At 45.2% G+C, this 21,507-nt stretch overlaps 1 protein-coding gene across 1 annotated transcript in view; it reads right to left on the bottom strand.

The window, feature by feature from the left end:
* Positions 1 to 21,507, bottom strand: part of ARHGEF26 (Rho guanine nucleotide exchange factor 26) — a 110,943-nt gene that overhangs the window by 19,654 nt on the left and 69,782 nt on the right. Inside the window, exons 7-10 of the mRNA XM_040974927.1 lie at positions 21,295 to 21,424; positions 19,275 to 19,349; positions 15,873 to 15,962; positions 8,303 to 8,457 (exon numbers count right to left, since the gene is read on the bottom strand). Coding sequence (XP_040830861.1) covers positions 8,303 to 8,457; positions 15,873 to 15,962; positions 19,275 to 19,349; positions 21,295 to 21,424 — 450 coding nt within the window. The remainder of the gene's footprint in view (positions 1 to 8,302; positions 8,458 to 15,872; positions 15,963 to 19,274; positions 19,350 to 21,294; positions 21,425 to 21,507) is intronic.

Genomic DNA, 21,507 nt, shown 5'->3' with positions numbered 1-21,507 from the left:
TTTCATAACAGAACACCATACTTTTATATTGCCTAACATTTGGTTAGAGCTGGTAATTATCTGTGCTTTGCAAATGGGCAAGCAGACCAAGCATAATTAAAGCTAACCATGTCAAGAAATCCCTAAGCCGCCAAGAGCACAGACCAGCCAAAGGAAGCATGACGTTTGTAAAGAAATGGATTTCAAAGTCATGTTCAATTCCTCAGAAATAATTCAGAGGACTGACCAACATGCCACGTGTTTCTGACTTGACTGTGAAGAACAATGATTAAAGGCACAGACCACACGCGTAAGAGAGCTCTGTTGTGTTCACGGGAGACCCACAACAGGACAAGAAAACTCCCTTCCCTGCCTCCAGCAATGGCCAACGCCGCAGTCCAGCATCTTTAGGGATGCCATGGGAATGCCACCTCCATTATCCTTGACACAAGAGGAGTGGGCAGCCCGAGGCCTGCTATACCTTGCTGAGCTTGCTGCCTGGGACAACCTGGACTTACACAGCTGTGCAAAGCAAGCAGACAACTTTTTTTTTTTTAATTTGAAAATCATATATACATAGATGAGGAGAGACAGAGAGAAAGATCTTCCGTCCAATGGTTCACTCCCCAAGCGGCCACAATGGCCAAAGCTGAGCCAATCCAAAGCCAGCAGCCAAGAGTCTCTTCCAGGTCTCCCATGCAGATGCAGGGTCCCAAGGTCTTGGGTCATTTTCCACTGCTTCCCCAGGCCACAAGCAAGGAGCTGGATGGGAAGCAGGGCCACCGGGATTAGAACCAGTGCCCAATATGGGATCTCGACATACACAAGGTGAGAATTTTACCTGCTAGACTACTGCGCCGGGCCCAAGCAGGCAAATTCTTAACAAGTGGAACACCAAATTACAAGAGCAGCTCCACAGCTCAGTTCAGGATCACCAACCAATCCCTCCAATAAAAAGGCATAAACAAGACAAAACAAAACCCCTCACTCCACTCTTTTTTTTTTCCTTTTTTCAAAAAAGATTTATTTATTTATAGTGGAAAGACAGACACAGAGACAAGAGAGAAGAGAAAAAGATGTGCCACGGGTTCACTCCCCAAGTGGCCACAACAGCTGGAGCTGAACCGATCCAAAGGCAGGAGTCAGGAGCCGGGAGTTTCTGCCAGGTCTCCCACACAGGTGCAGGGTCCCAAGGCTTTGGGCCGTCCTTGACTGCTTTCCTAGGCCATAAGCAGGGAGCTGAATGGGAAGTGGAACAGCCTGGACATGAACCAGTACCGATATGGGATTCTGGCACAGGCGAGGCAAGGATTTAGCCACTAGGCTACTGAGCTGGGCCCACTCCATTCTTCAACCGCTATGCTACAGTACCTCCTAATCAGTGGTGAGCGATATTTCAAGAATATCCTGGTTGCAATAATGTACACATGGTTCCCACCAATTTATAAAACAATAGACATAGAGCAATAGTTATCCATTGTCACTCCTTTGATGTCTGACATGGTGGTTGAGGAAGGAATGACACAGCAATAAGCTTAACCTCAAACTCGTCTTGTTTTGGGGGCCCCAGCTCTAGCTTGGTCTTCAGAATATGCCACAACCTTCAGGTGTGTGGCAAGGGGATCAAGGTTTTGAACCAGAAATGGGTGTTGTGGTATAGTGGGTTAAATTGCCACTCACCACCAGCATACAGTATGGGCACCAGTTGAACCTGTAGCTGCTCTCTTTACGATCCAGTTCCCTGCTGACGCTCCATGCAAAGCAATGGCTTATGGTCCAAACGCCTGTGCCCCTGCAGCCAAGCAGGGGGAGCAGGATGGAGCTCCAGGCTCCTGGTCTCTACCTGGCCCAGCCCCAGCCACCGAGGCCATTTAGGGAACGAACCAACAGACGGACGCTCTTCCTCCCCTCCCCCCTCCGCCCCCGCCTTACTCTCTCCCCCATGTCTCTCTTTCTTCCTTCCTTCTGATCAACTCTGATTTTCAAATAAATAAATGTATAATTTTTTTTAAAAAATGCTTGAGCCAATTTTAAAACCATAAAATAACCGAGAAGTAGATTCGACGTAAAGCAAGCTCTTTAGAGAAACGCAATGCTATCAATGGTACTGATGACAGTGTGGCAGTCAGCCAGCAGGGCTCCTCGCTGTGGGTTAGCTGAACGCTCACCAGCACTCCTGGTTCAAGGGCATTACCATTGCCCCTACCAACAACAAGTCCCAGCATCTCCGGGGTTAGGAAGAGCATGCCCAAGGCCGAGTGACCAAGACTTGCGCGCAGTCCTGTCTGACCCAGGCATCCAGGCTGCGCCTCTCAGCACCGGCACCTCCAGCTCTGTCAGGCATCGCCAGTCCTCCATGGGAAGAACCAAGGGCTCTTCTGCCCAAACTCACCATTCTGAACTTGTGCCACAATGGCCAGACAAAACCAAGTTTTACATTCTGGGACTAAAACATGCTTGAAGCAGAATCTTAATTTCTTCCCTTTGTCTAAGATACTCTTTTTTAAACATTTTATTTTGCTTTACGTTATAGTTCCACAGGTTCTGGCGTTGCCCGTGCCCTTCCCCAAGGTCCCTCCTCCCCTCCCACCACCCCGGCACTGATTTCCTTTCTAGTTTTACAGTGGATGTCCTTCCTGGACAGTCACAAGTCCATCGTGGTGTTGTTGAAGTGCTTCCTGACAATGTAGCATGGCCATTGCCAGGGAGTCCATCCTCTTAAGGATAGTTTGGGTTCTTTCACTGGGAGTCCATCTCCGGCCTGCATGCAGAGAGACATGGCACTTTGTCTTCATATCTGAGCATATCAGTCTCCGCTACACTTCCATTATCCATCTGCTAGCTTACAGGATCAGTGTGTACAGTTCACATCGGCGTGAAAATAGTAAGTTAGGTAACTAGCCCACAAAAACTTTCTCAAATTAAAAAGATGTGCCTTTCTAGACAACCTTTCCTAATATTTTAAGGTGAGGGTAAAGGCAAAAACATTCTAAAAAAAAAAAAAACCTTAAATTAAGAAGGAAAGAATACAAGAAATCTAGCCTTAGGAATCAGGCTCAGAACCCGGCGTGGTGAGACTTTGGAAGAAAGACGTTATCTCTACAGCAGCATCTTTGTCTGGAAAATGGAAAGACTGCATATGAAGTGATACGATTCGGTAGCAGCAGCTTGTGAGCGCTTGGCCCTCTGCAGCTGTTCAGTGTTACAGGTTCTTGCTGCTACTGCCACTGTTAGCACCGCAGAGCTCACTACGGGGAATATCTACAGAAATCACGGCTGGATGATCCGAGGGCAGCGGACGGGGAGGAGGGTGAAAAAACAAATGAGGACATGACTTCGTTCACCGTCCCAGAGAACAAAGCTAGACCAGATTACAGAAACTGCAGGTGTCCGGCCGAGGTCCACACCAGGCCCCACTCCCTGCACACTGTAACGGGGAAGGGTGCGCCGGGCCTGGAGGGAGGACCACAGCTCCCCAAGGACACACCCGGATCCGCAGCAATGTCACAACCACCGCCTCCCATCACCTGCCTGCCATTTAAGTTAATATCTCTACCCCTTCTCTCCTAAAGGCAAGGTGCTGGCTGATAGTTTTCTATGGCTTTTCCTGTTTTCAAACCACTCACGTGTTAACAGGTGTGCTGCGGGGCACAGCGTTGGCACTTAGAGCCCCAACTACCCATTATCCAACAGGCTGCCCTCCTTTAGCCCTCAAGCAGCCACGTGCTCAGCCCCAGGGAAGCATCTGGGCCAAACAAATCAAACACTGGGCTCTCGCATTTCTCCTTCCCGTCCGCTCTCTCTCCCCGTCTTCCTTACCCTGAGAAGCCTTCCATCCAAGAATGGACAAGAAGATGAGGTGAAAGAAGTCTTGTGGGAACTGTCTGGCTGAGGTTTTCCTCTGCACTTACAACAGGGAAGCCAGCTGGGGGAAGCCCTCCTTGGCAGCCTCTCATCCCAGCCCATGTCTCCCTCCAGTGTCTGTGAATGCCCAAACCCGCAGGTGCCATCTGTAAAACAAGGCCTCAGACATGGGCATGAAAGCTGAGGCCAGAACCCCGTGAGCCTGCAGCCGGGGGAATGGCCGGGTCGTGAGTGACTGCTGGCGCCAGGACGCCCACTGTCTATCTTCAGGTGTCAGGGGAGGAGTAAGCATCTTTGTTGTCTGAGCTGCTGTGATTTGGGAATTTCGTTACTTGCAACCAAAAGCTTGCCCTGGAAACCCAACAACGGATCTTCCTAGAGGGAGCAGAGTATGCCGCAGAGCTACCCAAATTCGGCTGATGCTTTGGTTTTTATTTTGAGGATTAATATGTGTGTGGCTGTTGTTGGCGAGGTGGGGGGAGAGGCAGAAAAAATTCAGCATTCTTAAATTTCCAGTAGGTTTAACTTTTGTATGAGTGCACTTCTTCACCGCTAAAAACATCAGTTAATACAATAATACAAAACGAAAAAGGAATAAAACGCCAAAATGATACGTATTTTAAATGTAAGCAGGAATGAGATTTTAGCCTGGAGGTAGAAAGTGAGGAAGCCGGCCCACTGAGTACTGTATTTTTACAAATGGTCTATAGTCAGTCACTCCCATGATTGGGCCACTTCAATATGAGCATTTTAAAAACGATCGGGTATGGGTTGGGAATGTGGCCATGTGCTGAAAACACCAAGATCACCCAGACAGACATGGACACTCAGCATCGAAGGCCACCGAAGGAAGGTCCGGGGCCCTGGGACTCCTCCGCAGCAGGTACGAACCCCTTTGCGAGAACTGGATACCCCTCAACGGATGCGGCCATTCAGCCCCGACTAAAGGATCAGAAATGTTTATACTGCTCACTCTGACAATGTGATGCAGCAGCTGCAGGGAGGAAAACTTAAGCTTCAGAAAAACACAGGAAGATAATTGCTAATCTATGTAGGCCTTAAATGCAGTTTTTGCATTTCAAAACAAAGAGGCGATAATCATTAAACCCTAAGCCTGTATATGTAGCTGCATTCTATAATTAAGTGATTATAGTAAGGTAATGGGCACAAATTGGTTATTCATGTGTCTTTGAGTACAACCTGACAATTACTTTTATAATATTATGATTGCTGAATGAGATCTGCTAAGATCAACACACATCTTCATCTTCTTCAGGCAGAGCTGGTCTTGTGTGTCATCGCTCTAGTACGGTGACTCTTATCTGGCGGCTGATTTCCCTCCAGCGACACTAGGCAACATCTGTGGACATTTCTGGTTGTCACCATGGAGAGAGGCGTCACTAGGAAACAGTGGGTAGAGGCTAGGAATACTGCTGAAACATCTGACCATGCACAAGAAATTCCACGTGCACCCCCAGCAAAGAATCTACAGCCCCAAACACGAAGGCTCTGAAATTTGCTCATGCGCAGCTGACATCCAGGCAAAGCTGCAAAAACCCAAGAATTCGCCTTCTCATCCAGACTAACAGAATGAAACCCACATCTTCTGAAATCTGGTGGAACAGACTAACAAAATGGCTCGCAAGCTGGGTCCAGTGCAGTAGCTCAGTGGCTAAAATCCTTGCCTGGCACACGCCAGGAGCCCATGTCGGTGCCGGTTCTAATCCCGGCAGCCCCACTTCCCATCCAGCTCCCTGCTTGTGGCCTGGGAAAGCAGTCGAGGACGGCCCAAAGCCTTGGGACCCGGAAGCCACGTGGGAGACCCGGAAGAGGCGCCAGGCTCCCTGGCTCAGCTTTGGCAATTGTGGCCACTTGGAGAGTGAATCATGGGATGGAAGATCTTCCTTTCTGTCTGTCCTCTCTATATATCTGACATTCTAATAAAAATATATATGCATATATATGTATAAAATATATATAAATGTAAAAATGACTCACAAGCAGCCTAGTTAATGAAAATTTTAAGCTTTCAATATTCTTAAAAAATAAGAAAAAAATCCTTACGTTCAAAAACTGTGGAAACCCTACTTGGAAAACATGAGCGTAATAATACATACACCACAAAGTCAGGGAGGTCAGACTGCCTACCAACCCAGGTCACAGGCTAAACCTAACCTAGCTAGAGCCTGAGTGGGGGCAGGATGACTGGTCCTCCCCAGCTGCCGCTCCCAGTGGCCGGGAGCCTCCCTGAAGCTGAAGATCACTGGACTGTCAACAGCTAAGCTCCTTGAGCAAGTCAAGGCATTGCAATTAGGCAGAAGGTGTTGGCTGAGTCCCAGGGAGCTGGCGCAGGTCATTATTTTTTATCTCTACCTTGCAGTCAAGCCGAAATTACTGCCTTGCGCATAGCTTCTCTCTGCTCACAGCCGCCTCAGGCACGCCAGGCGTTTGCAGTTGCCTCCTCGAGCCGTCAAGTAAACAGGGCCAAGCACACTGGAGCTGTTTACCGCAGCCTGTTTCCCGAGCCTCTGTGTACGGAGGTTACAAACACAATTGCTGGCTTCCAGGACTGTCCCCTCAGTCACGGCGCCCTAGAGATAGGACAAGCCTTGGGCATCGTCAGCAGCTCACCCCTGGAGCCGTCTGTCTGGGCTTTCTTATTTTAATGTGAGCTCAGATAACCCGAGCAAGCACATGGGGCCTCGCTAGGAGGACAACATGAACTAATGGCACAGCCAGCCGTGAAGGAAGCAGCGGAGACTGCAATGGCAAGCGTGAAGTCTCTCCTTATGGAGCAGTTCTCGGCAAGTTCAAGAATAAACGCTGTGCTACTTTGACTTCAACGCCCAACATTTTCATCAAGTCATCAAAACCATTTTACTCAACACAAGATGTATGTTTAAAATGGGCTTGGTATTGTCAATGTATATTTTATCATACAAATCAAAAGTTTAGTTAAACCCTTTTGTTCCATCAAGACAGAACAAATATTTCAACAGCTGAAAACTGTTAAAAGTCAAGGGATTTGATATCTAAAGAGGAATATATAATCAATCTCCCCCGGAAAGCAAAATATCTTAAAGAAAGCCAAGGAAACAGGCTTATTGGAAACTTCCAAAACATAAAAATTCAAAAATTACAATTCATCTTTGATCTTTATTTGTAAAATACACTTAGCTACTGGAGCTGCTTAAACTACCTTGGGTAAGAGAAATGCCTTCTCCTTGGAGCTATGAAAACACTATTTGCTAAGCATGCAAAACAATTACCAGCATCTTTACATATTTATTATAGTCAGAGCATGGCTCTTCAGGGTAGATTTACAGTTTCCATTCAGCCAGACAGCCAAGCACCTGAAATATGTCCTACTATGATCACGTTAAGAGCAGTAAAACTAAGTTCAGTCTCTATGTCAATTCAGTTTAAATCATCAAGCCGCAAAATCATCGACTCAAAGAACCATTTAAACAAGTATTTCATAAGAAATCGTGGCATTTATTCTGTATTTTCAGAAGGTCTGTGCTTTTTCTCCTTGACTAGGCTGTACCCCATGATCTACCCCTATCTTACTCTATGCTATAAATTCAGCCCATGATCGCTTCCACTATGTGTGGAATAACACACCACAGATTCATGTGTCTACTCTGACATGTTGGAGGAAAAATGGAATATTTTTGTAGGACCAACAGGAGCATATTTTATAATCCTGCATGAACTGGATAGATTTAACCTAGAATGCTCCCTGTGGAAAGGCAGCGCTGAAGGGGTGTGTGTGTGTGAGTCTGTGTGTGTGTTCGCACCCACATACGCATGCATGCAAGCACATGCACACACACACATACATGCACGTGTGTGAGAGAACAGACACTGCAAAGCAAAGGCCTCTTTCAGAGCTGGTCACGAATGCACATACAGACACCCACAGTAAAACCAACACTGCCAACTTACTGGTCGATCGCCTTCCGAAGGGGGCATAGCAAACTCCTTCCAAGTTACAGGGAAATTCTTCAGACTAACAATAATTTAGGAGCCATGAATTGTAGGCTAAATGACAAGGAGCACTGTGGTTGCCCCAGAGCCAGTTCTCAATTGCACCTGTTTCACAGAGAGGTTCTAGGCCACAAGACCGAACAATAGTGAAGAGAAGAAAAGACAGCACTGCCTCCCCCACAGGTGTCAAGAGAATGGAATGATACAAAGGTGCAAAATGCTTCTAATAGTGTCCTTGCACACGGGGACAGCTCAACAGAGGTGGGCTCGAATTAAGATGCTGCTAGGGCATCAAGGCTTAACCGCATGTGTCAGGAAAAGAAAACGAAGCACCGATGTAACTATTATTCACTGAGTGGAAACTACACATCCGATATTTCCAGCTCCGGAAGGCCGCACAGCCTAGCACGCACCGGAATCCCCGCCCTGACAAAGCCAGGACTGCCAGCTGCACGAGATACGGGCTTACCTCTTCTTCTTGGTGACGATGAGCACGTCGTTAAAGAGGAAGAAGTAGACCTGCTGTTTGGATGTCCTCTTGGAGAAAAGCACCGTGTCCTCTACGTAGGCTGTCAACTCGCCACGCTTCACCAACCACCGGGAAGAGGAGACCAAAGGAAAAGGCTGAAAAAGGAAAAAGAGAGAGAAAAACTCAGTGCCCAGAGCCAGATTAAAGACTCTTTAAGATTACCAAAAGTAAAATGCTAAACAAGCGAGTGATGTGTACATGATGGCATGCGTCACTACTTTACAGATGAAAATTGCAAAATATAACTAGAATTGCAGAGCTCATTCTCCAAGACAAAAATGAAATGGAACAATTGATTTTTACAGCTGAAAATGTTAACTTGTCAACACAAAATTAAAATCCAATGAGGAACTATTATTGGATCAATCAAAAAGTATGAGCTTCCATTAGCTGTCAGCCGGAAGATTGAAACAAGCAGTCACTTAAACCAGAAAGGCCCCATAATGAAATCTGTCTGTGCTAAGTGTAACGGTTTTTAATATTTCAAATCAGAATCAATGAATATAGGAAAAACGCTTCAGTTAACAAGAAACAAATATTAAAATTCACATTCTCTTTATGAACTAAGAAGTTTGTTTTCAAGAGACAAACATTCTCCACAGGCTTATGTTTTGTCTAACCACTATCTGCTGATTTTTCAGAACACCTGTTCCTCTGTTCAGGAAAGCTTCCCTCGTGTAAACAAGAGAGCATCCTCTCTAAAAACATAGCACTTTCTGACCACCAAAGTTCTTCTAAAATAACCTACATCATCTTGCAGAAAAGTCTGCAGCCAAGGAATCGTATACTGCCTTTTCCTTCTTCTGTTTTACACAGGCCAACTGGAAATCTCTCAAAACCACCGAATAATCCGTACCCTTCAGAGCTTTTTCTTTGAAATTTACCAGAAGTAGTTACTGCCAAAAAATCTAATTTAAAAACAATCTCCATAAAACAGAAAAAGTTCTTGGATGCCCAAAACAGTGAATGTAGTAATGTGGCACACTCAAACGTCATCATTTTCAGGGAAAAGTGATTAAAAATAGCTGAAGGAAATTGAAGATATTAGCGAGGAAATGAGAAAAGTTAGGAAAGGATTTCATTTAAAAAAAAACATTTTGTATGGAGCTTGCACATCATTTATGTACTATCATCCTGAAGATGCAAAAAAATTTTTTTTAAAGAATTATTTTTATTATTTTTTTTATTGGAAAGGTGGATATACAGAGAGGAGAGACAGAGGTGAAGATCTTCCATCTGATGATTCACTCCCCAAGTGAGTGCAAGGGCCGATACTATGCCGATCCGAAGCCAGGAGCCTCTTCTGGGTCTCCCACATGGGTGCAGGGTCCCAAGGCTTTGGGCCGTCCTCGACTGCTTTCCCGGGCCACAGGCAGGGAGCTGGAAGGGAAGCGGGGCTGTCGGGATTAGAACCGGCGCCCATATGGGATCCCGGGCGTGCAAGGCGAGGACCTTTAAGCACTTGCGCCACCGTGCCGGGCCCTGAAGATGCAAAATTTAAGACAAACAATGAGGGCTAGTTCCAAACTTCTCATAACTGGCTATTACAGGAGATCATGGAGTCTCCAGTCCCCTAATTCCAAATTAGCTAGCCCAGCCGAGCTAATTCCAAATTAGTAGCGACAGCCGAGGCCCAAAGGGTCACATCCAATGACCAGTGGATAGTCGTGGCAACCGTCAGCAAAACTAAATTTTGATATAAACCCTTAACATTGGCAGTGTCTTTCATTTTATCTTTGCTTCTCCTGAAAACAAAAATTTGATGGGATCAATGGTTTCTATTTCAGAATTTGTTCGAGAACTTAACTCATTCAGACCGATTTTCTTGAACAAGAGCCCATTAAAAATAGGCAAGTGAAAAAAACTTAGACCAACCGGCTAGTTGTTCACTCCTTTAGTAATGAAATGTTAAGCCAGATGTGAACCCAAAATTGGAAAGGAAATTCAAGCATCTCAACAGTACTAAAATAATGTGTAGGGGACAGCACTGTGGCAGGCGATTAAGACACTGCTTGTGATGGTAGCATCCCACTCGGAGGTACTGGCTCTGGTCCCGGCTGCTTTGGTTCTAGTTCAGGCTCTAAACGGCAGAAGATGGCTGAGGCGTTTGCGTCCTTGCCACCCATGTGGGAGATCGAGATGGACCTCCTTGCTTCCAACTTCGGCCTAGCCCATTTGGAGAGAGAACCAGTGGATGGAAGATCTTCTTCTGCCTTCCTATTTTTTTCTATTGTTGTACCTTTCAAATAAATACGTAAATCTTTTAACTTTATTTTTTTTTTTTTAATTTTGACAATCCTTACAAATTTAATTGGGGTAAAAAAGGTTCAAGGCCTAAAGGGGGAATATAGAGGAAGAAGCCCCGTAAATCTTTTAAAAACATAACAATATCTACTTTTCTTCTGTTACCGTAATCTTATACAATTAGCCACCTCAGCATAAAATATAACCAATTTTATGGAACAGCAAACAAGGAAGACCTGATAAACAGTAAATGATCTTTTTAATAAATTGACATAAAATATACATAGTAAGGGGTTCGTTGTTTCACCACTTCCAAGTGCATCTATAATTCAAGGTTTTTATTACATTCACAATGTTGTACAGCAATCACTAACTAGAATACTTTCATTAACTCCAAGTAGTTACTCCCTACTTCTCTTCCACGCACCCGCAGGACCAACCTGCTTCCTAACGTGGTGGATTGGCCTAGAACAGACATTTCACACACACGGGTTAAACACTGTGACCGCTCACTGTAACATTTCCAGCGTTCATCTACAATGCAGCACAAAACAGGACGTTCTCCTTTTTCTAGCCACGTAATATTTCACTGAACGGATTCTCCACGCTTTGCTTATCAATTCATTCAATGATTTATTTCTAAGCTTTTGTTGTTGTTGTTTCTTTCTGGCTATTAGGAACAACACTGCCCTGAAGATTCTTATAAAAAAGTTTGTTTGAACGTCTCTTTACAGTTCTCTTGGGTAAATACCTAAAAGTGGAACTGCTGGTTATATGGAAAAATCTGTGTTTAACTTTCTGAAAAACTGCCAAACTGTGCTCTACAGCATTTAAAATGTATAACACATTAGAGTTCATTTGCTTGTTACATGTTGGACGTCTATTCCATGAGATTCCAAATCATTAGCCAGTGAATCCATTCACCAGCAACAGGTCACTTTTTAGTGCATCAAGGACCAGCTTTAGAGCCTTCAACCTCTCCGCAGGGCCAAACATTCCATTTCAAGACAAGAGCTAGGGCCTGATATTGCAGCACATCAACTTAAACCTCTGCCTAGCTATGATGCTGGCATCCCATAATGGTGCCAGTTCAAGTCCCAGCTGCTTCACTTCCAATTTAGCTCTCTGCTAATTAACCTGGGAAAGCAATGAAAGACTGCCTGGGTGTCTGGGTCTCTGCACACACGGTGGGACAAACAGATGGGACCCTACGCTCCTGGCTCCAGGGTGGACCAGCCTGGCTGTTGCGGCCATTTAGGGGAATAAACCAATAGATGAAAGCTTTCTTTCTATCTCTCCCTCTCTTTATACCTCCACCTTTCAAATAAATACACACACAAATATATTTTTTTAAGACAAAAACAATCCTTCCCAATTCCATAAAGGAAACTTCTAGAAAAGTCTTGGCTCACGGAACAAACTGGTCTCTGGTTTCTGATCTTTGCACAGTGATCGGTTGGTTCTCCTGGACCTTTACTTCTTTCCTCCCATCTCAGATGATGAGCATGCCTCCATCTAACACCCGATTCCACTGTCTCCACCCCAGTGTTCTTGTTCTCTCTCCTGCTCCCCTTTCTGCAACCTTCAGAATATTCTAAAGACCATTCACTAAATGGTCAGTTTAGGGCCTCTCCCACTTGCTATCACTGGCCAGTCCTGTTTCTAGTCATCTTCTGAAAGAGAAGTCTGATGTTCTTAAACATTTTCACACCTTACTCACTCTTCAACAGGCACGCACACCATTCCCTGGAACTCTTACAGAGCCTCTGCACCATCTCATTGCTTGCTTACCATGATCAGGTCAGTCCTGTGTCTTTAACAACTCTTATTTAATCTTCACAATAACCTCATAAGGGCGAGTATTCTTGTCAGATCCATTATGCAGTCCAGAAAACCAAGACGTGCATATTAAGGTAACGCCCCTGATTGTACCGACACTCCATGTGGCAGTTACTCCTGCAATTCAGGCAGCCAACTCCAGGTCCATGACGACTTCCCAAGCACCACTGTCTGTGACACTTCCCTGCCTCACTTGTATTAATGCTGTTTAGTGCATGTCCCCCACAGTTAATGACTGCTACAGAGACAGACAGACACTTTCTAAATGCCCCTAACAGTCAGAGCGGAGCTAGGAGCCAGGAGCTGGGAACTCAACATGGGTCTCCCACATGGGTGAAAGGGCACCTTCCACTAAGACATCACTTTGTATTCACATCGGCAAAACTGAGAATTGTTCCCACAGTTGGGATTCAGTCCCAGGGACTCGACTGTGGGATGTGGGAGCCCCTTATCCAACACCAAGGCCAAGTGCCTTCCCCAGCATTTTTTCTTTTCATGACTTCTGGATGTGTAATACATTAGAAAAGCCTTTCTTCGTTGCAGTGCTGAAGTTAGCATTACTAAATGCACATCTAACTTGTCCCTTTCATGCTTAGAACTCTCTGTTGTGAACCAAATGACCTTGTCCAGCTGTTCCTTTTGGTAGGTACATGGAGCCTCTGTAGGAACAGATCTGCATTTTCTAGTGAATGTCTATGGTTACCACAGCATCATAAAGTTGAAACACTGCAAGTCAACCATTGTTAACCCAGGAACCATCTGTACTGTAACAGCTGCAGGTTTTCAAGCTCTTTGATGTTCTGGCTGGTAGACGGTAAGCTACTGGGAGCAGCACTCCAGTCTCTGCTGCCCTACTATCTTCCACAAACAAAGCTCTTGTTGGATGTATATACCTGGACAAATCAGCTAACCTGTTTTTAAAACTCTAGCTTTTCATCTTAAAAATCAAATGAATAAAAGTGCCCCCTGTTATCCGTAAAGTTATATAAGGTCCTGAGATCTGGTGAGCATTTCTAGTTAGTACTGGCTAGTTCTTCCATGTGGTGTGGATTAGATGGGCCACGGTAAATCTGTACATAGAACACTTTCCTTCAGGCTTGTAAATATTTTAATCACTGAAGCAAAAGAGAACAGACAGAATTCAGAAACGAAGAACTGATGTTGACCACTTATTTTTTAGGATCCTTGAGGGTAATTTTTCAGTTAAAAATTAATTTGGGTTTTCAGAAAACTAACTTTTTAAAGAAGTCTTAAATGATTGATGTTCAATGAAAGAGGGGAAAAAAAAAAGACTTAACAACTTTAAAAAAGGAAAACAGGAATTTTTTTCTCATTTTAAAAAGATCTATTTATTTGGAAATCGGACTTGCAGAAAGAAAGGGAGAGGACGAGCGTAAGAGAACATCCGCTGGTCCATTTGCTGTCGAGCACAATGGCAGGGCCGCGCCAGGCGGGGGCCAGAACCCGGGGGCGTCAGCTGGCCTCCCATGCGGGGGTGAGGGCCCAAGGACTTAGGCCAGCGGCAGGGAGTGGGATAGGAAGTGGAACAGCTGAGACTCGAACTCAGCGAGATGGAGATGTCACAGTTAGAGACTTTACCCACTACGTCACAATGTCAGCCCCAGAAATCATTCATTTCATATTTAAAAAAAGAGTAGATAAAAAAGAATTTTGCTATCGGAATTCTGAAGTTTCTAAATTTCTAACTTCAGAATAAAGAAAGCAGCACGTGATGCTTCCTAACGTACTGGAAGTGAATGAGGAGCAGGGATGCACTTCTTTGTAATAGTCAAGAGAAAGTTGTGCTTTAACGCGGCCGTGGATGTGCACATTAGGGCACGAGGACTGTAAAACGAGTGCCTGTGTGCACACACATGTATACTGCTTTCAGTAACTAACCATCACCTTTCATGTTGTGGATCAAGTCTGTGCATCTCAATTATTATTATTATCATTTATTTTTAAATTTTTATTGAAAGGTGGATATACAGAGAGGAGGAAAGACAGAGAGGAAGATCTTCCGTCCAATGGTTCACTCCCCAAGTAAGTGCAGCAGCTGGAGCTGAGCCAATCCAATACCAGAAGCCAAGAGCTCCTCCGGGTATCCCACACAGGTACAGGGCCCTAAGGCCTTGGGCCGACCTCGACTGCTTTCCCAGGCCACAAACAGGGAGCTGGATGGGAAGTGGGGCCACCGGGATTAGAACCAGCAACCACATGGAATCTCAGGTGTGCAAGGCGAGGACTTTAACCACTATGCTATCGCGCCGGGCCCTCAATTATTATTATATGCAGGATGTTGAGACAGAAGTTGGTGCTGACATTCAAGCAGGGGCACCTGGGTCTGACCTTACTGTCACTGCCTGGGTGATGCGCTAGGTCTCCTGTTACTTACAAGATCCAACAGTACCGGTAGCTATTCTGTATCTGTTGCCCTCAAAGTAGGTGGTGACATGGCAGAAAGCCCTTTCTCTGCAGAATGCCATGACATGATGATGACTGAGCCCCACGGCATGAGTTAGAAACACTTTTAATCAGAAAAAAAAAAAATGAGGGCCAGTCACCTTCAGTGTTTCATCGCATTTCCATACCATCAGGTGAAACAGTCAGCCACGAACGCGTACATCTGTTAAGATCTCAGCTGCGAGCCATGACTCAGATGTTCTGTAATTGTCATTTTTCTTTTCATCCTGTCATCTGCTGATGAACAGCGCCAGGCTCACAGCAGCAGGCAACATACATTCAAAAAGCAGCTATGGGAGAAACACACACTTGGAAGAAATCTTCCCCCTGGAGCCAGGGAGCATCTCACGCGAGCGCCAGCTGCACTGCTCTCTGCTCCCTTCGGATCCAGCTCCCTGCCGTTATGCCTGGGAAAAGCAGCAGCAGGTGGCTGGCACAGCCGGGCCTGCCTCCCCCGAGCTCTGCTGGCTCTGGCGGGCACTGGCGGGCACAGCTCTGGATGCTGCAGCTCCTTGCAGAGAGAATCAGCCAACAGAAGTTCTCTGTGTCTCTGCTTTTCTCTGTCTCTCCATCTCTTTCTGTAACTTTGACTTTCAAGAAATAAATAATTCTTTTAAAAAAATACGTGATTTAATAATCCATATTCACAAACAAACAAACAAAAAAGAGCACCCCAGACCAGCTCACAGAGTATCGCTTTCATGGGATATTCTGGAAGTAGTGATGAAATCTTTCAACTACGAAAAATAGCTCATCTTTTTTCCCCATGTTTGGTGTCTTGGAGGAGAAACATGTGTATCTAAGCTAACACCTAACTTCTTGGCCTGGAGAAAAGTCACTTGGAATGACCTACAGCATACGCCATCCCCTCTGCCAGCTTCCTAACGCATGGCCCTTCCTTACAAAGCTCCCCACTCTTCCTCTACTGAGAGTTACGTAGCAATGAGCATAGACACAAGGATACCTTTATTTTGAATTCCAGCTGGGAGTTAATTGTGTACATCATCTCAGTCCTTTCCATCTTCCGGGCGCCTTCATTGCACAGTCGGACCAACTGGGAATAGAGAACGATCGGGAAGGTTAAGAGGCCATGCTCACAGGCAGCTCTCTACAGGAAATAAGCAGCACCGGGAGGCCCCAGTTGTGACAGTTAAAGAGCTCACAGTTTACGCAGTTGCAGCATTGGACTCGGAAGGGCAGTGGTTGAGATGTGAAGACAAAGGGCAGGAAAGGACCTGGCTGTTTTTACAAACACATCCTCTGTGGGCTCTTACCAAGACACACATGAACAGGCCTCCTGCACTGTCCATACGTGACATCTCTGTCCACCCCTACTCCTTGTCTCTACCCAAGGAAGAACTCACCTAACCTCAGGTCAGGATACACCACTCTGCTTGCACCCAAATCAGAGCAGCTGGAGGCGGACTACCAAGTGTAAATTCTAAGCAGAGCATTATGTGCACAATATGGCACTAGGGAACAGAAACATGGAAGCCTCCTGGCAGAAATCCAAGGCTCCAGCCCACAATTCCTCAGAATGGCCAAGCTAAGGGACACTCAGATAAATCAAAGCCAACGCAGTCATGCACTTGTAATGAGTACCTAGTACACACTTGGTTCATCAATTGAATCAGAGTGAATGTTCTAGCTCCAGTTTCTCGTGCACTGGAGGAGTGGATGGGGAAAAAGTCTGTTGAAGGGTCACTTACCATAAAGACAACTGCAGCTGTGAAAAACGAACTGGAAATTTGTTTTTAATGGACCACGTGGTGAGTCAGGAGACAGGGAAATAAAGATCACCTCAGCTATGTCAGCGTGGCCTCTCCTGACACAGCTAAGGTGATGTGATCGTCACGGTCTCATCCCAGAAATGTCACCCGATCAAATCATTTCCCAAGAGTCCCCCATAGACACCATAAATGGATTTTGTCCTTAAACATTAACTTCTTATATTAATCCATTAACCATTAACATAAGGCCTTGAGAAAAAAATGCCATTAATATAGTGGATATTGGAGACATTCAAACTAATCTTCAAACCTTGGCAATCATTTACTTGGCCCTCAACAGATCTCTGCCCTGATTTGCACCATAAATCCAAACAGCTGGAAACTCTCCATAATTCTGTGGCTTTCCTCCCTTTTTCTCCAGCTATTCTGTCTCCTAAACTCAGGCTCAGCTCACTTCCCTACCTGGATTACTGGCTTCTGACTTTTTCTACCACCACCACTACCTTGCTTATGTATCCTAAAGAATAACTCGCCCTAAAGAATGAGTTCAGATCTCATTGCCAAAACTCCTCAGCTAAAAACGTGAGGCTTTCACAATCAAGTCTTGGCAAGAACTTTGCAACAGGATCCTGACCCTCCCACTGTGCCAGCTTGCACCCCTGTCTTGCCCAGTGTGTGGTCCAGTGTGGCCTTTGCACTTCTGTGTGTCTGTGTCCCTCTGCTTGGTGACATCTGCCTCTGATCTGTCCCACTGGCTTCCTTTTATGTGGATATCTATTTCCTATTTTCATTTTCAGGACTCGATTTTGTCATTGCTTCGCTAACACTGGACAGTAGAAACTTAAATGTTCGAACTTTTAAAATCTAGGGCTCACACAACACGTAACATGATGAAACGCCTAAAACCTGGACACATGTTCAGAAACAAGTCACTTTTAGATTAAGTCCCTCAAAACAAGAATGATTTGATAGTTACCACTCTCTGACTACAAGGGAAGGGTGAACATTATAAAGTCTAGGATATTGTCTGATTCCTTCAGCTTGTAAATTTCCAATCTACTCAGAGAAGATGGTAGTATGCAGCCAATAGGTTAATCCTGACCAAACTGAAGGTGCTAGAGAGGGTGGGCTGGCAAGACAGTCTCCAAAGAGCCTGGAGCAATGATTCCATCAATGGAGTCGAATTAACGGCAATTGTGAAGGCACCAAGGCTACTTTGGTATTCGTGTTCTGTTTTCATGAAAATCAGCCTCCGTGTATGAAACCCGGGGCTTCCTTCAGCATCTCCAGAAGCTGCATTAAACTCTGCTCACCCAAATGAGCAGAAATACACACTCCCTGAACAGAAAGACACACTCAATGCCACTAGTAAACAGACATAAATTAAAGCAAGACATAAAGTATTTTTGGTTTATTGAATTCACAGACATTAACAGTACACCCGATTGTGGGAAATGCACAGCAAGATAGGCATCATCAAAAACTACTGGTGCGTGTGGGGGGAGGCACGGATGTAAGCCTTCTCTAAGGCACTCTGGCCTTTAAAACCTTCCCACTCCATGCTTCCGGTAAACCAGTCAAATCAGCACAATCACTTCTGTAGGATGATGTCCAATGCAGTGCTACTCAGAATTCAGAGTACCAAATCAAACACGTCCCACATACACCTATTTTCCAGGCACTAACACTGAGACAGAAACTACAAGAACACTTGGTGCAATGACAATAGATTCCTGTGAGTGATAAAACGATGCATGCATTTTATTTTCCGCTTCACTTAAACTTTCTTTAATGTACATTTGTTATGTTGCTATAGCTAGACTAAAACCTCCCTTCGGTGCTGCTCTCCCTAGACCACAGCTAACCACGGCTGAAGCTTAAAATGTAGTATCCTACGCCCGTTTCCATGGAGCGATAACATGCACATGAATGCAAGCATGCTTTCACTCTTCCCATTGGCTCAGTGCAAGGTGTCTCTTCCTTAATCAGCTGTAACCAGTTTGTTCCCTCACGGGGCTCCCAACTGGTTCCATTCCTATTGTCAGCCTGGTGACTTCCATTCCATTATTCATTTTAGAATAAGTTCCCCATAAGCATAATGAGGTCCCACATGATGGGCTGTCCACTATTCTCTCTTATAGTGGGTTCAAGTCACGTGAAAACCTTGTGCTTAGATCTCTGCACACACTGGTTCTTGTTTCCAGCCTAAGCTTAAGTCTCAGTCTGGACTTTCCAGTCATGTCATTCACCATTCTCTATTGCACTTTATTTAACGTCTGCCTTCTTTGTTGGACTGCACATTCCACATGTGTGATAAGCACATATGTCTCATTGGTCACTCTGCATCCAGGGGCTGGCATTGTGCCTGGCACAGCAGCTGACAATACCCAACAAATCTTTGTTGAAGGAAAACATATATAAACAGCTCTTCAGATACCAAAAGGAAATGAGACATCTTTAGGCCCTTAAAAAAAAAAAAAACTGTGTAGAAGAGTAAAAACTACTAACTCCATCTCAGCATAGTTTTTCAGCTAGCTAAAGGATGCTGTGCAAACGGCCACGAGAGTCTACCAATGCAGACACACTCTCCTCGAGGTGCGGCACACTTCCCGTCTGACGAGCTGCTCCACGCTTACCTTGCTCACTTCCTTCAAAGCCCTTTTGCAGACTTCGTACTTCGGAGACTCCTTCGGTGTTTTTTGACAGATAGTCTGTAAGAAAGTAAAATCACACAAATTGCTTTTTCTGTCTGTAATGGTGTAAGAGCAAATGAAATTGACTCACGTAAAATAAAGCCAACGTCATATGAGGTTGAGACTGAAACTCTGTGTAAACACTGGGAAATGATCCTCACACACAGGACATAAAGGGAATCGAGAGATGATCCAGCGACAGCACAGCCTTCAGAGGCGGGGGAGCTGGTTAGAATCCAAGGTCTGCTGCTTGCTAGCTGGTTAAGCTCGTGCAAGCCATCGATCCTGCTGTCTTTGTGACTCAATTTCCTCACCTGTACAATCAGCGTAATGGCAACTGCATCACAGAGTGTGCAAGGTGCAAAACATCATGAAAAAAGTCTTTACACGTGCGTGGCATGGCGCTGACGCTGCAGCAAGCCGCCCAATCCTCCACCTGCAGTGTTGCCATCTGATATGGGCACTAGCTTGTGTCCTGGCTGCTCCACTTCCAACCCAGTTCCATGCTTATGACCTTGAAAAGCAGTGGGAAATGGCTCAAGTCCTTGGGACCCTGCACTCACGTGGGAGACCTGGAACGAGCTCCTGGCTCTTGGCTTCATATTGGCTCAGCTCCAGCCCATGTGGACATTTCGGGATTGAATTAGCCGATGGGACATCTGCCTATTTCTCTTTTTCTCTGTACATTTGCATTTCAAATATAAATAAAATTGTTTTCTTTTAAAAGGAGTACATAGCTATCGTAGGTCTTCAGTGAATAAAGGTTACTTTAATTATCACTATAGTCATTATTTAAATTAGCTAGTTTTTTAGACAATAGGTTATTAATAAAATGACCAAGGCAAAAGGCTGCTAGTTTTCTTTTGATATATTCGTGCTGAGAAACTTTATCTTTGATTTTAAAATTGAATTCAATATAACTTCTGAAACTATTCAAAGCCTAGACACCACCGGAACTGTTACAAATGTTCACCTCAATTGAAAAGTTTAGCGAAATGTCTAAATGAAGTCAAACTGAAAATGCAGTATTTTTTAGTGCATTTAGATTGTTTTAGCTGCCCAGAGCCTCAAGCACACATCAGGCGATGGTGGAAGGCAAGGCCACTGACCTTGCACGCAATGAGCAAGGGTGATAAGCAGCAGTCAAGCATGCAGACTGTCATATGTCATATGCAAGAAGCAGTACCATCTCTACACAAAAGGGTCTCACACTATGCTGATTGTGACACACCAAAACAAAACACATGCACACACAGGAAACGACACACACATACACAATCTACTGTCTTCAGATCGTGAGGAGGCTATTGGCCACTAGCCACGTGGGACTTGTGTCAAACCACTCGGTTGTTCTCCCATGGGTGTCCTGTTTCACAGCTGCTGCATGTCCAGCATACTGGAAGGTGGGACCTCGAGTCCTGAGCTGCAGGCCTTCCCAGCTGTGGAGCCCATACCAAGCTGTCCCCGTTCACTTCTCCAACCAGGACGTGCCATTATGCCAAATCAGAACTGGTTTTCCTTGTCTATCCTACCACAAGGAGGCTGCGTTTCCCAAACCCACTTTGCACGAAGCACAGCGTTGAAATGAAAGAGGCAAAGCATCACCCCAGACAAAGGAGTCTGAGGGATCAGAGCAAACTGAGGCCCAAACAGAGTGGCTTGCCCACAGGCACCTGTCCACTGGCTAGTCCAGTACACAGAGCCCAGGGCTTCTGACAGCAAGAAGCTAGTACTTTTCCCATTTCAAAAAAAAAAAAAAAAAATTGAGTAGCTGTGTAATGTCATCATATTTTTTTTTTAGAGTGACCACATAAGCCTAAATTAAAGATAATTTCTGGAGACATCAAAAATTTTCCAACCAAATAGCTCTTTTTCACTTATTTAGGGAACTTTACAGAAGAGGTACACAGCAATTTAAGTGGAATGAGAAGGGTCTTGCGAATGAGTTTCGAGCAGCTCTCACATCCATGAGCAGGGGCAGGCGGGTGACCCTCTGCATGGGCAGGATGAGGAAGGAGATCATGGGCAGGTTCCTGCAGTCCTCGTGGGCCTCGATCCTGGACAGCACTTCCTTAAACGCGGGGTTGGTGGCTCTGGGGGAAAACAAAACACAAGGGATCTGCAGCACAGTTTCGCGTGGACTACAAACACTGATACGTTCACGTCTAGCAATCAT

The sequence above is a fragment of the Ochotona curzoniae genome, unplaced genomic scaffold, assembly GCF_017591425.1.
Source record: "Ochotona curzoniae isolate NIBS_2020 unplaced genomic scaffold, NIBS_Ocur_1.0 contig_2599, whole genome shotgun sequence".
In the NCBI taxonomy this organism is placed as follows: Eukaryota; Metazoa; Chordata; class Mammalia; order Lagomorpha; family Ochotonidae; genus Ochotona; species Ochotona curzoniae.
This window is presented reverse-complemented; position numbering and strand designations above follow the sequence as displayed.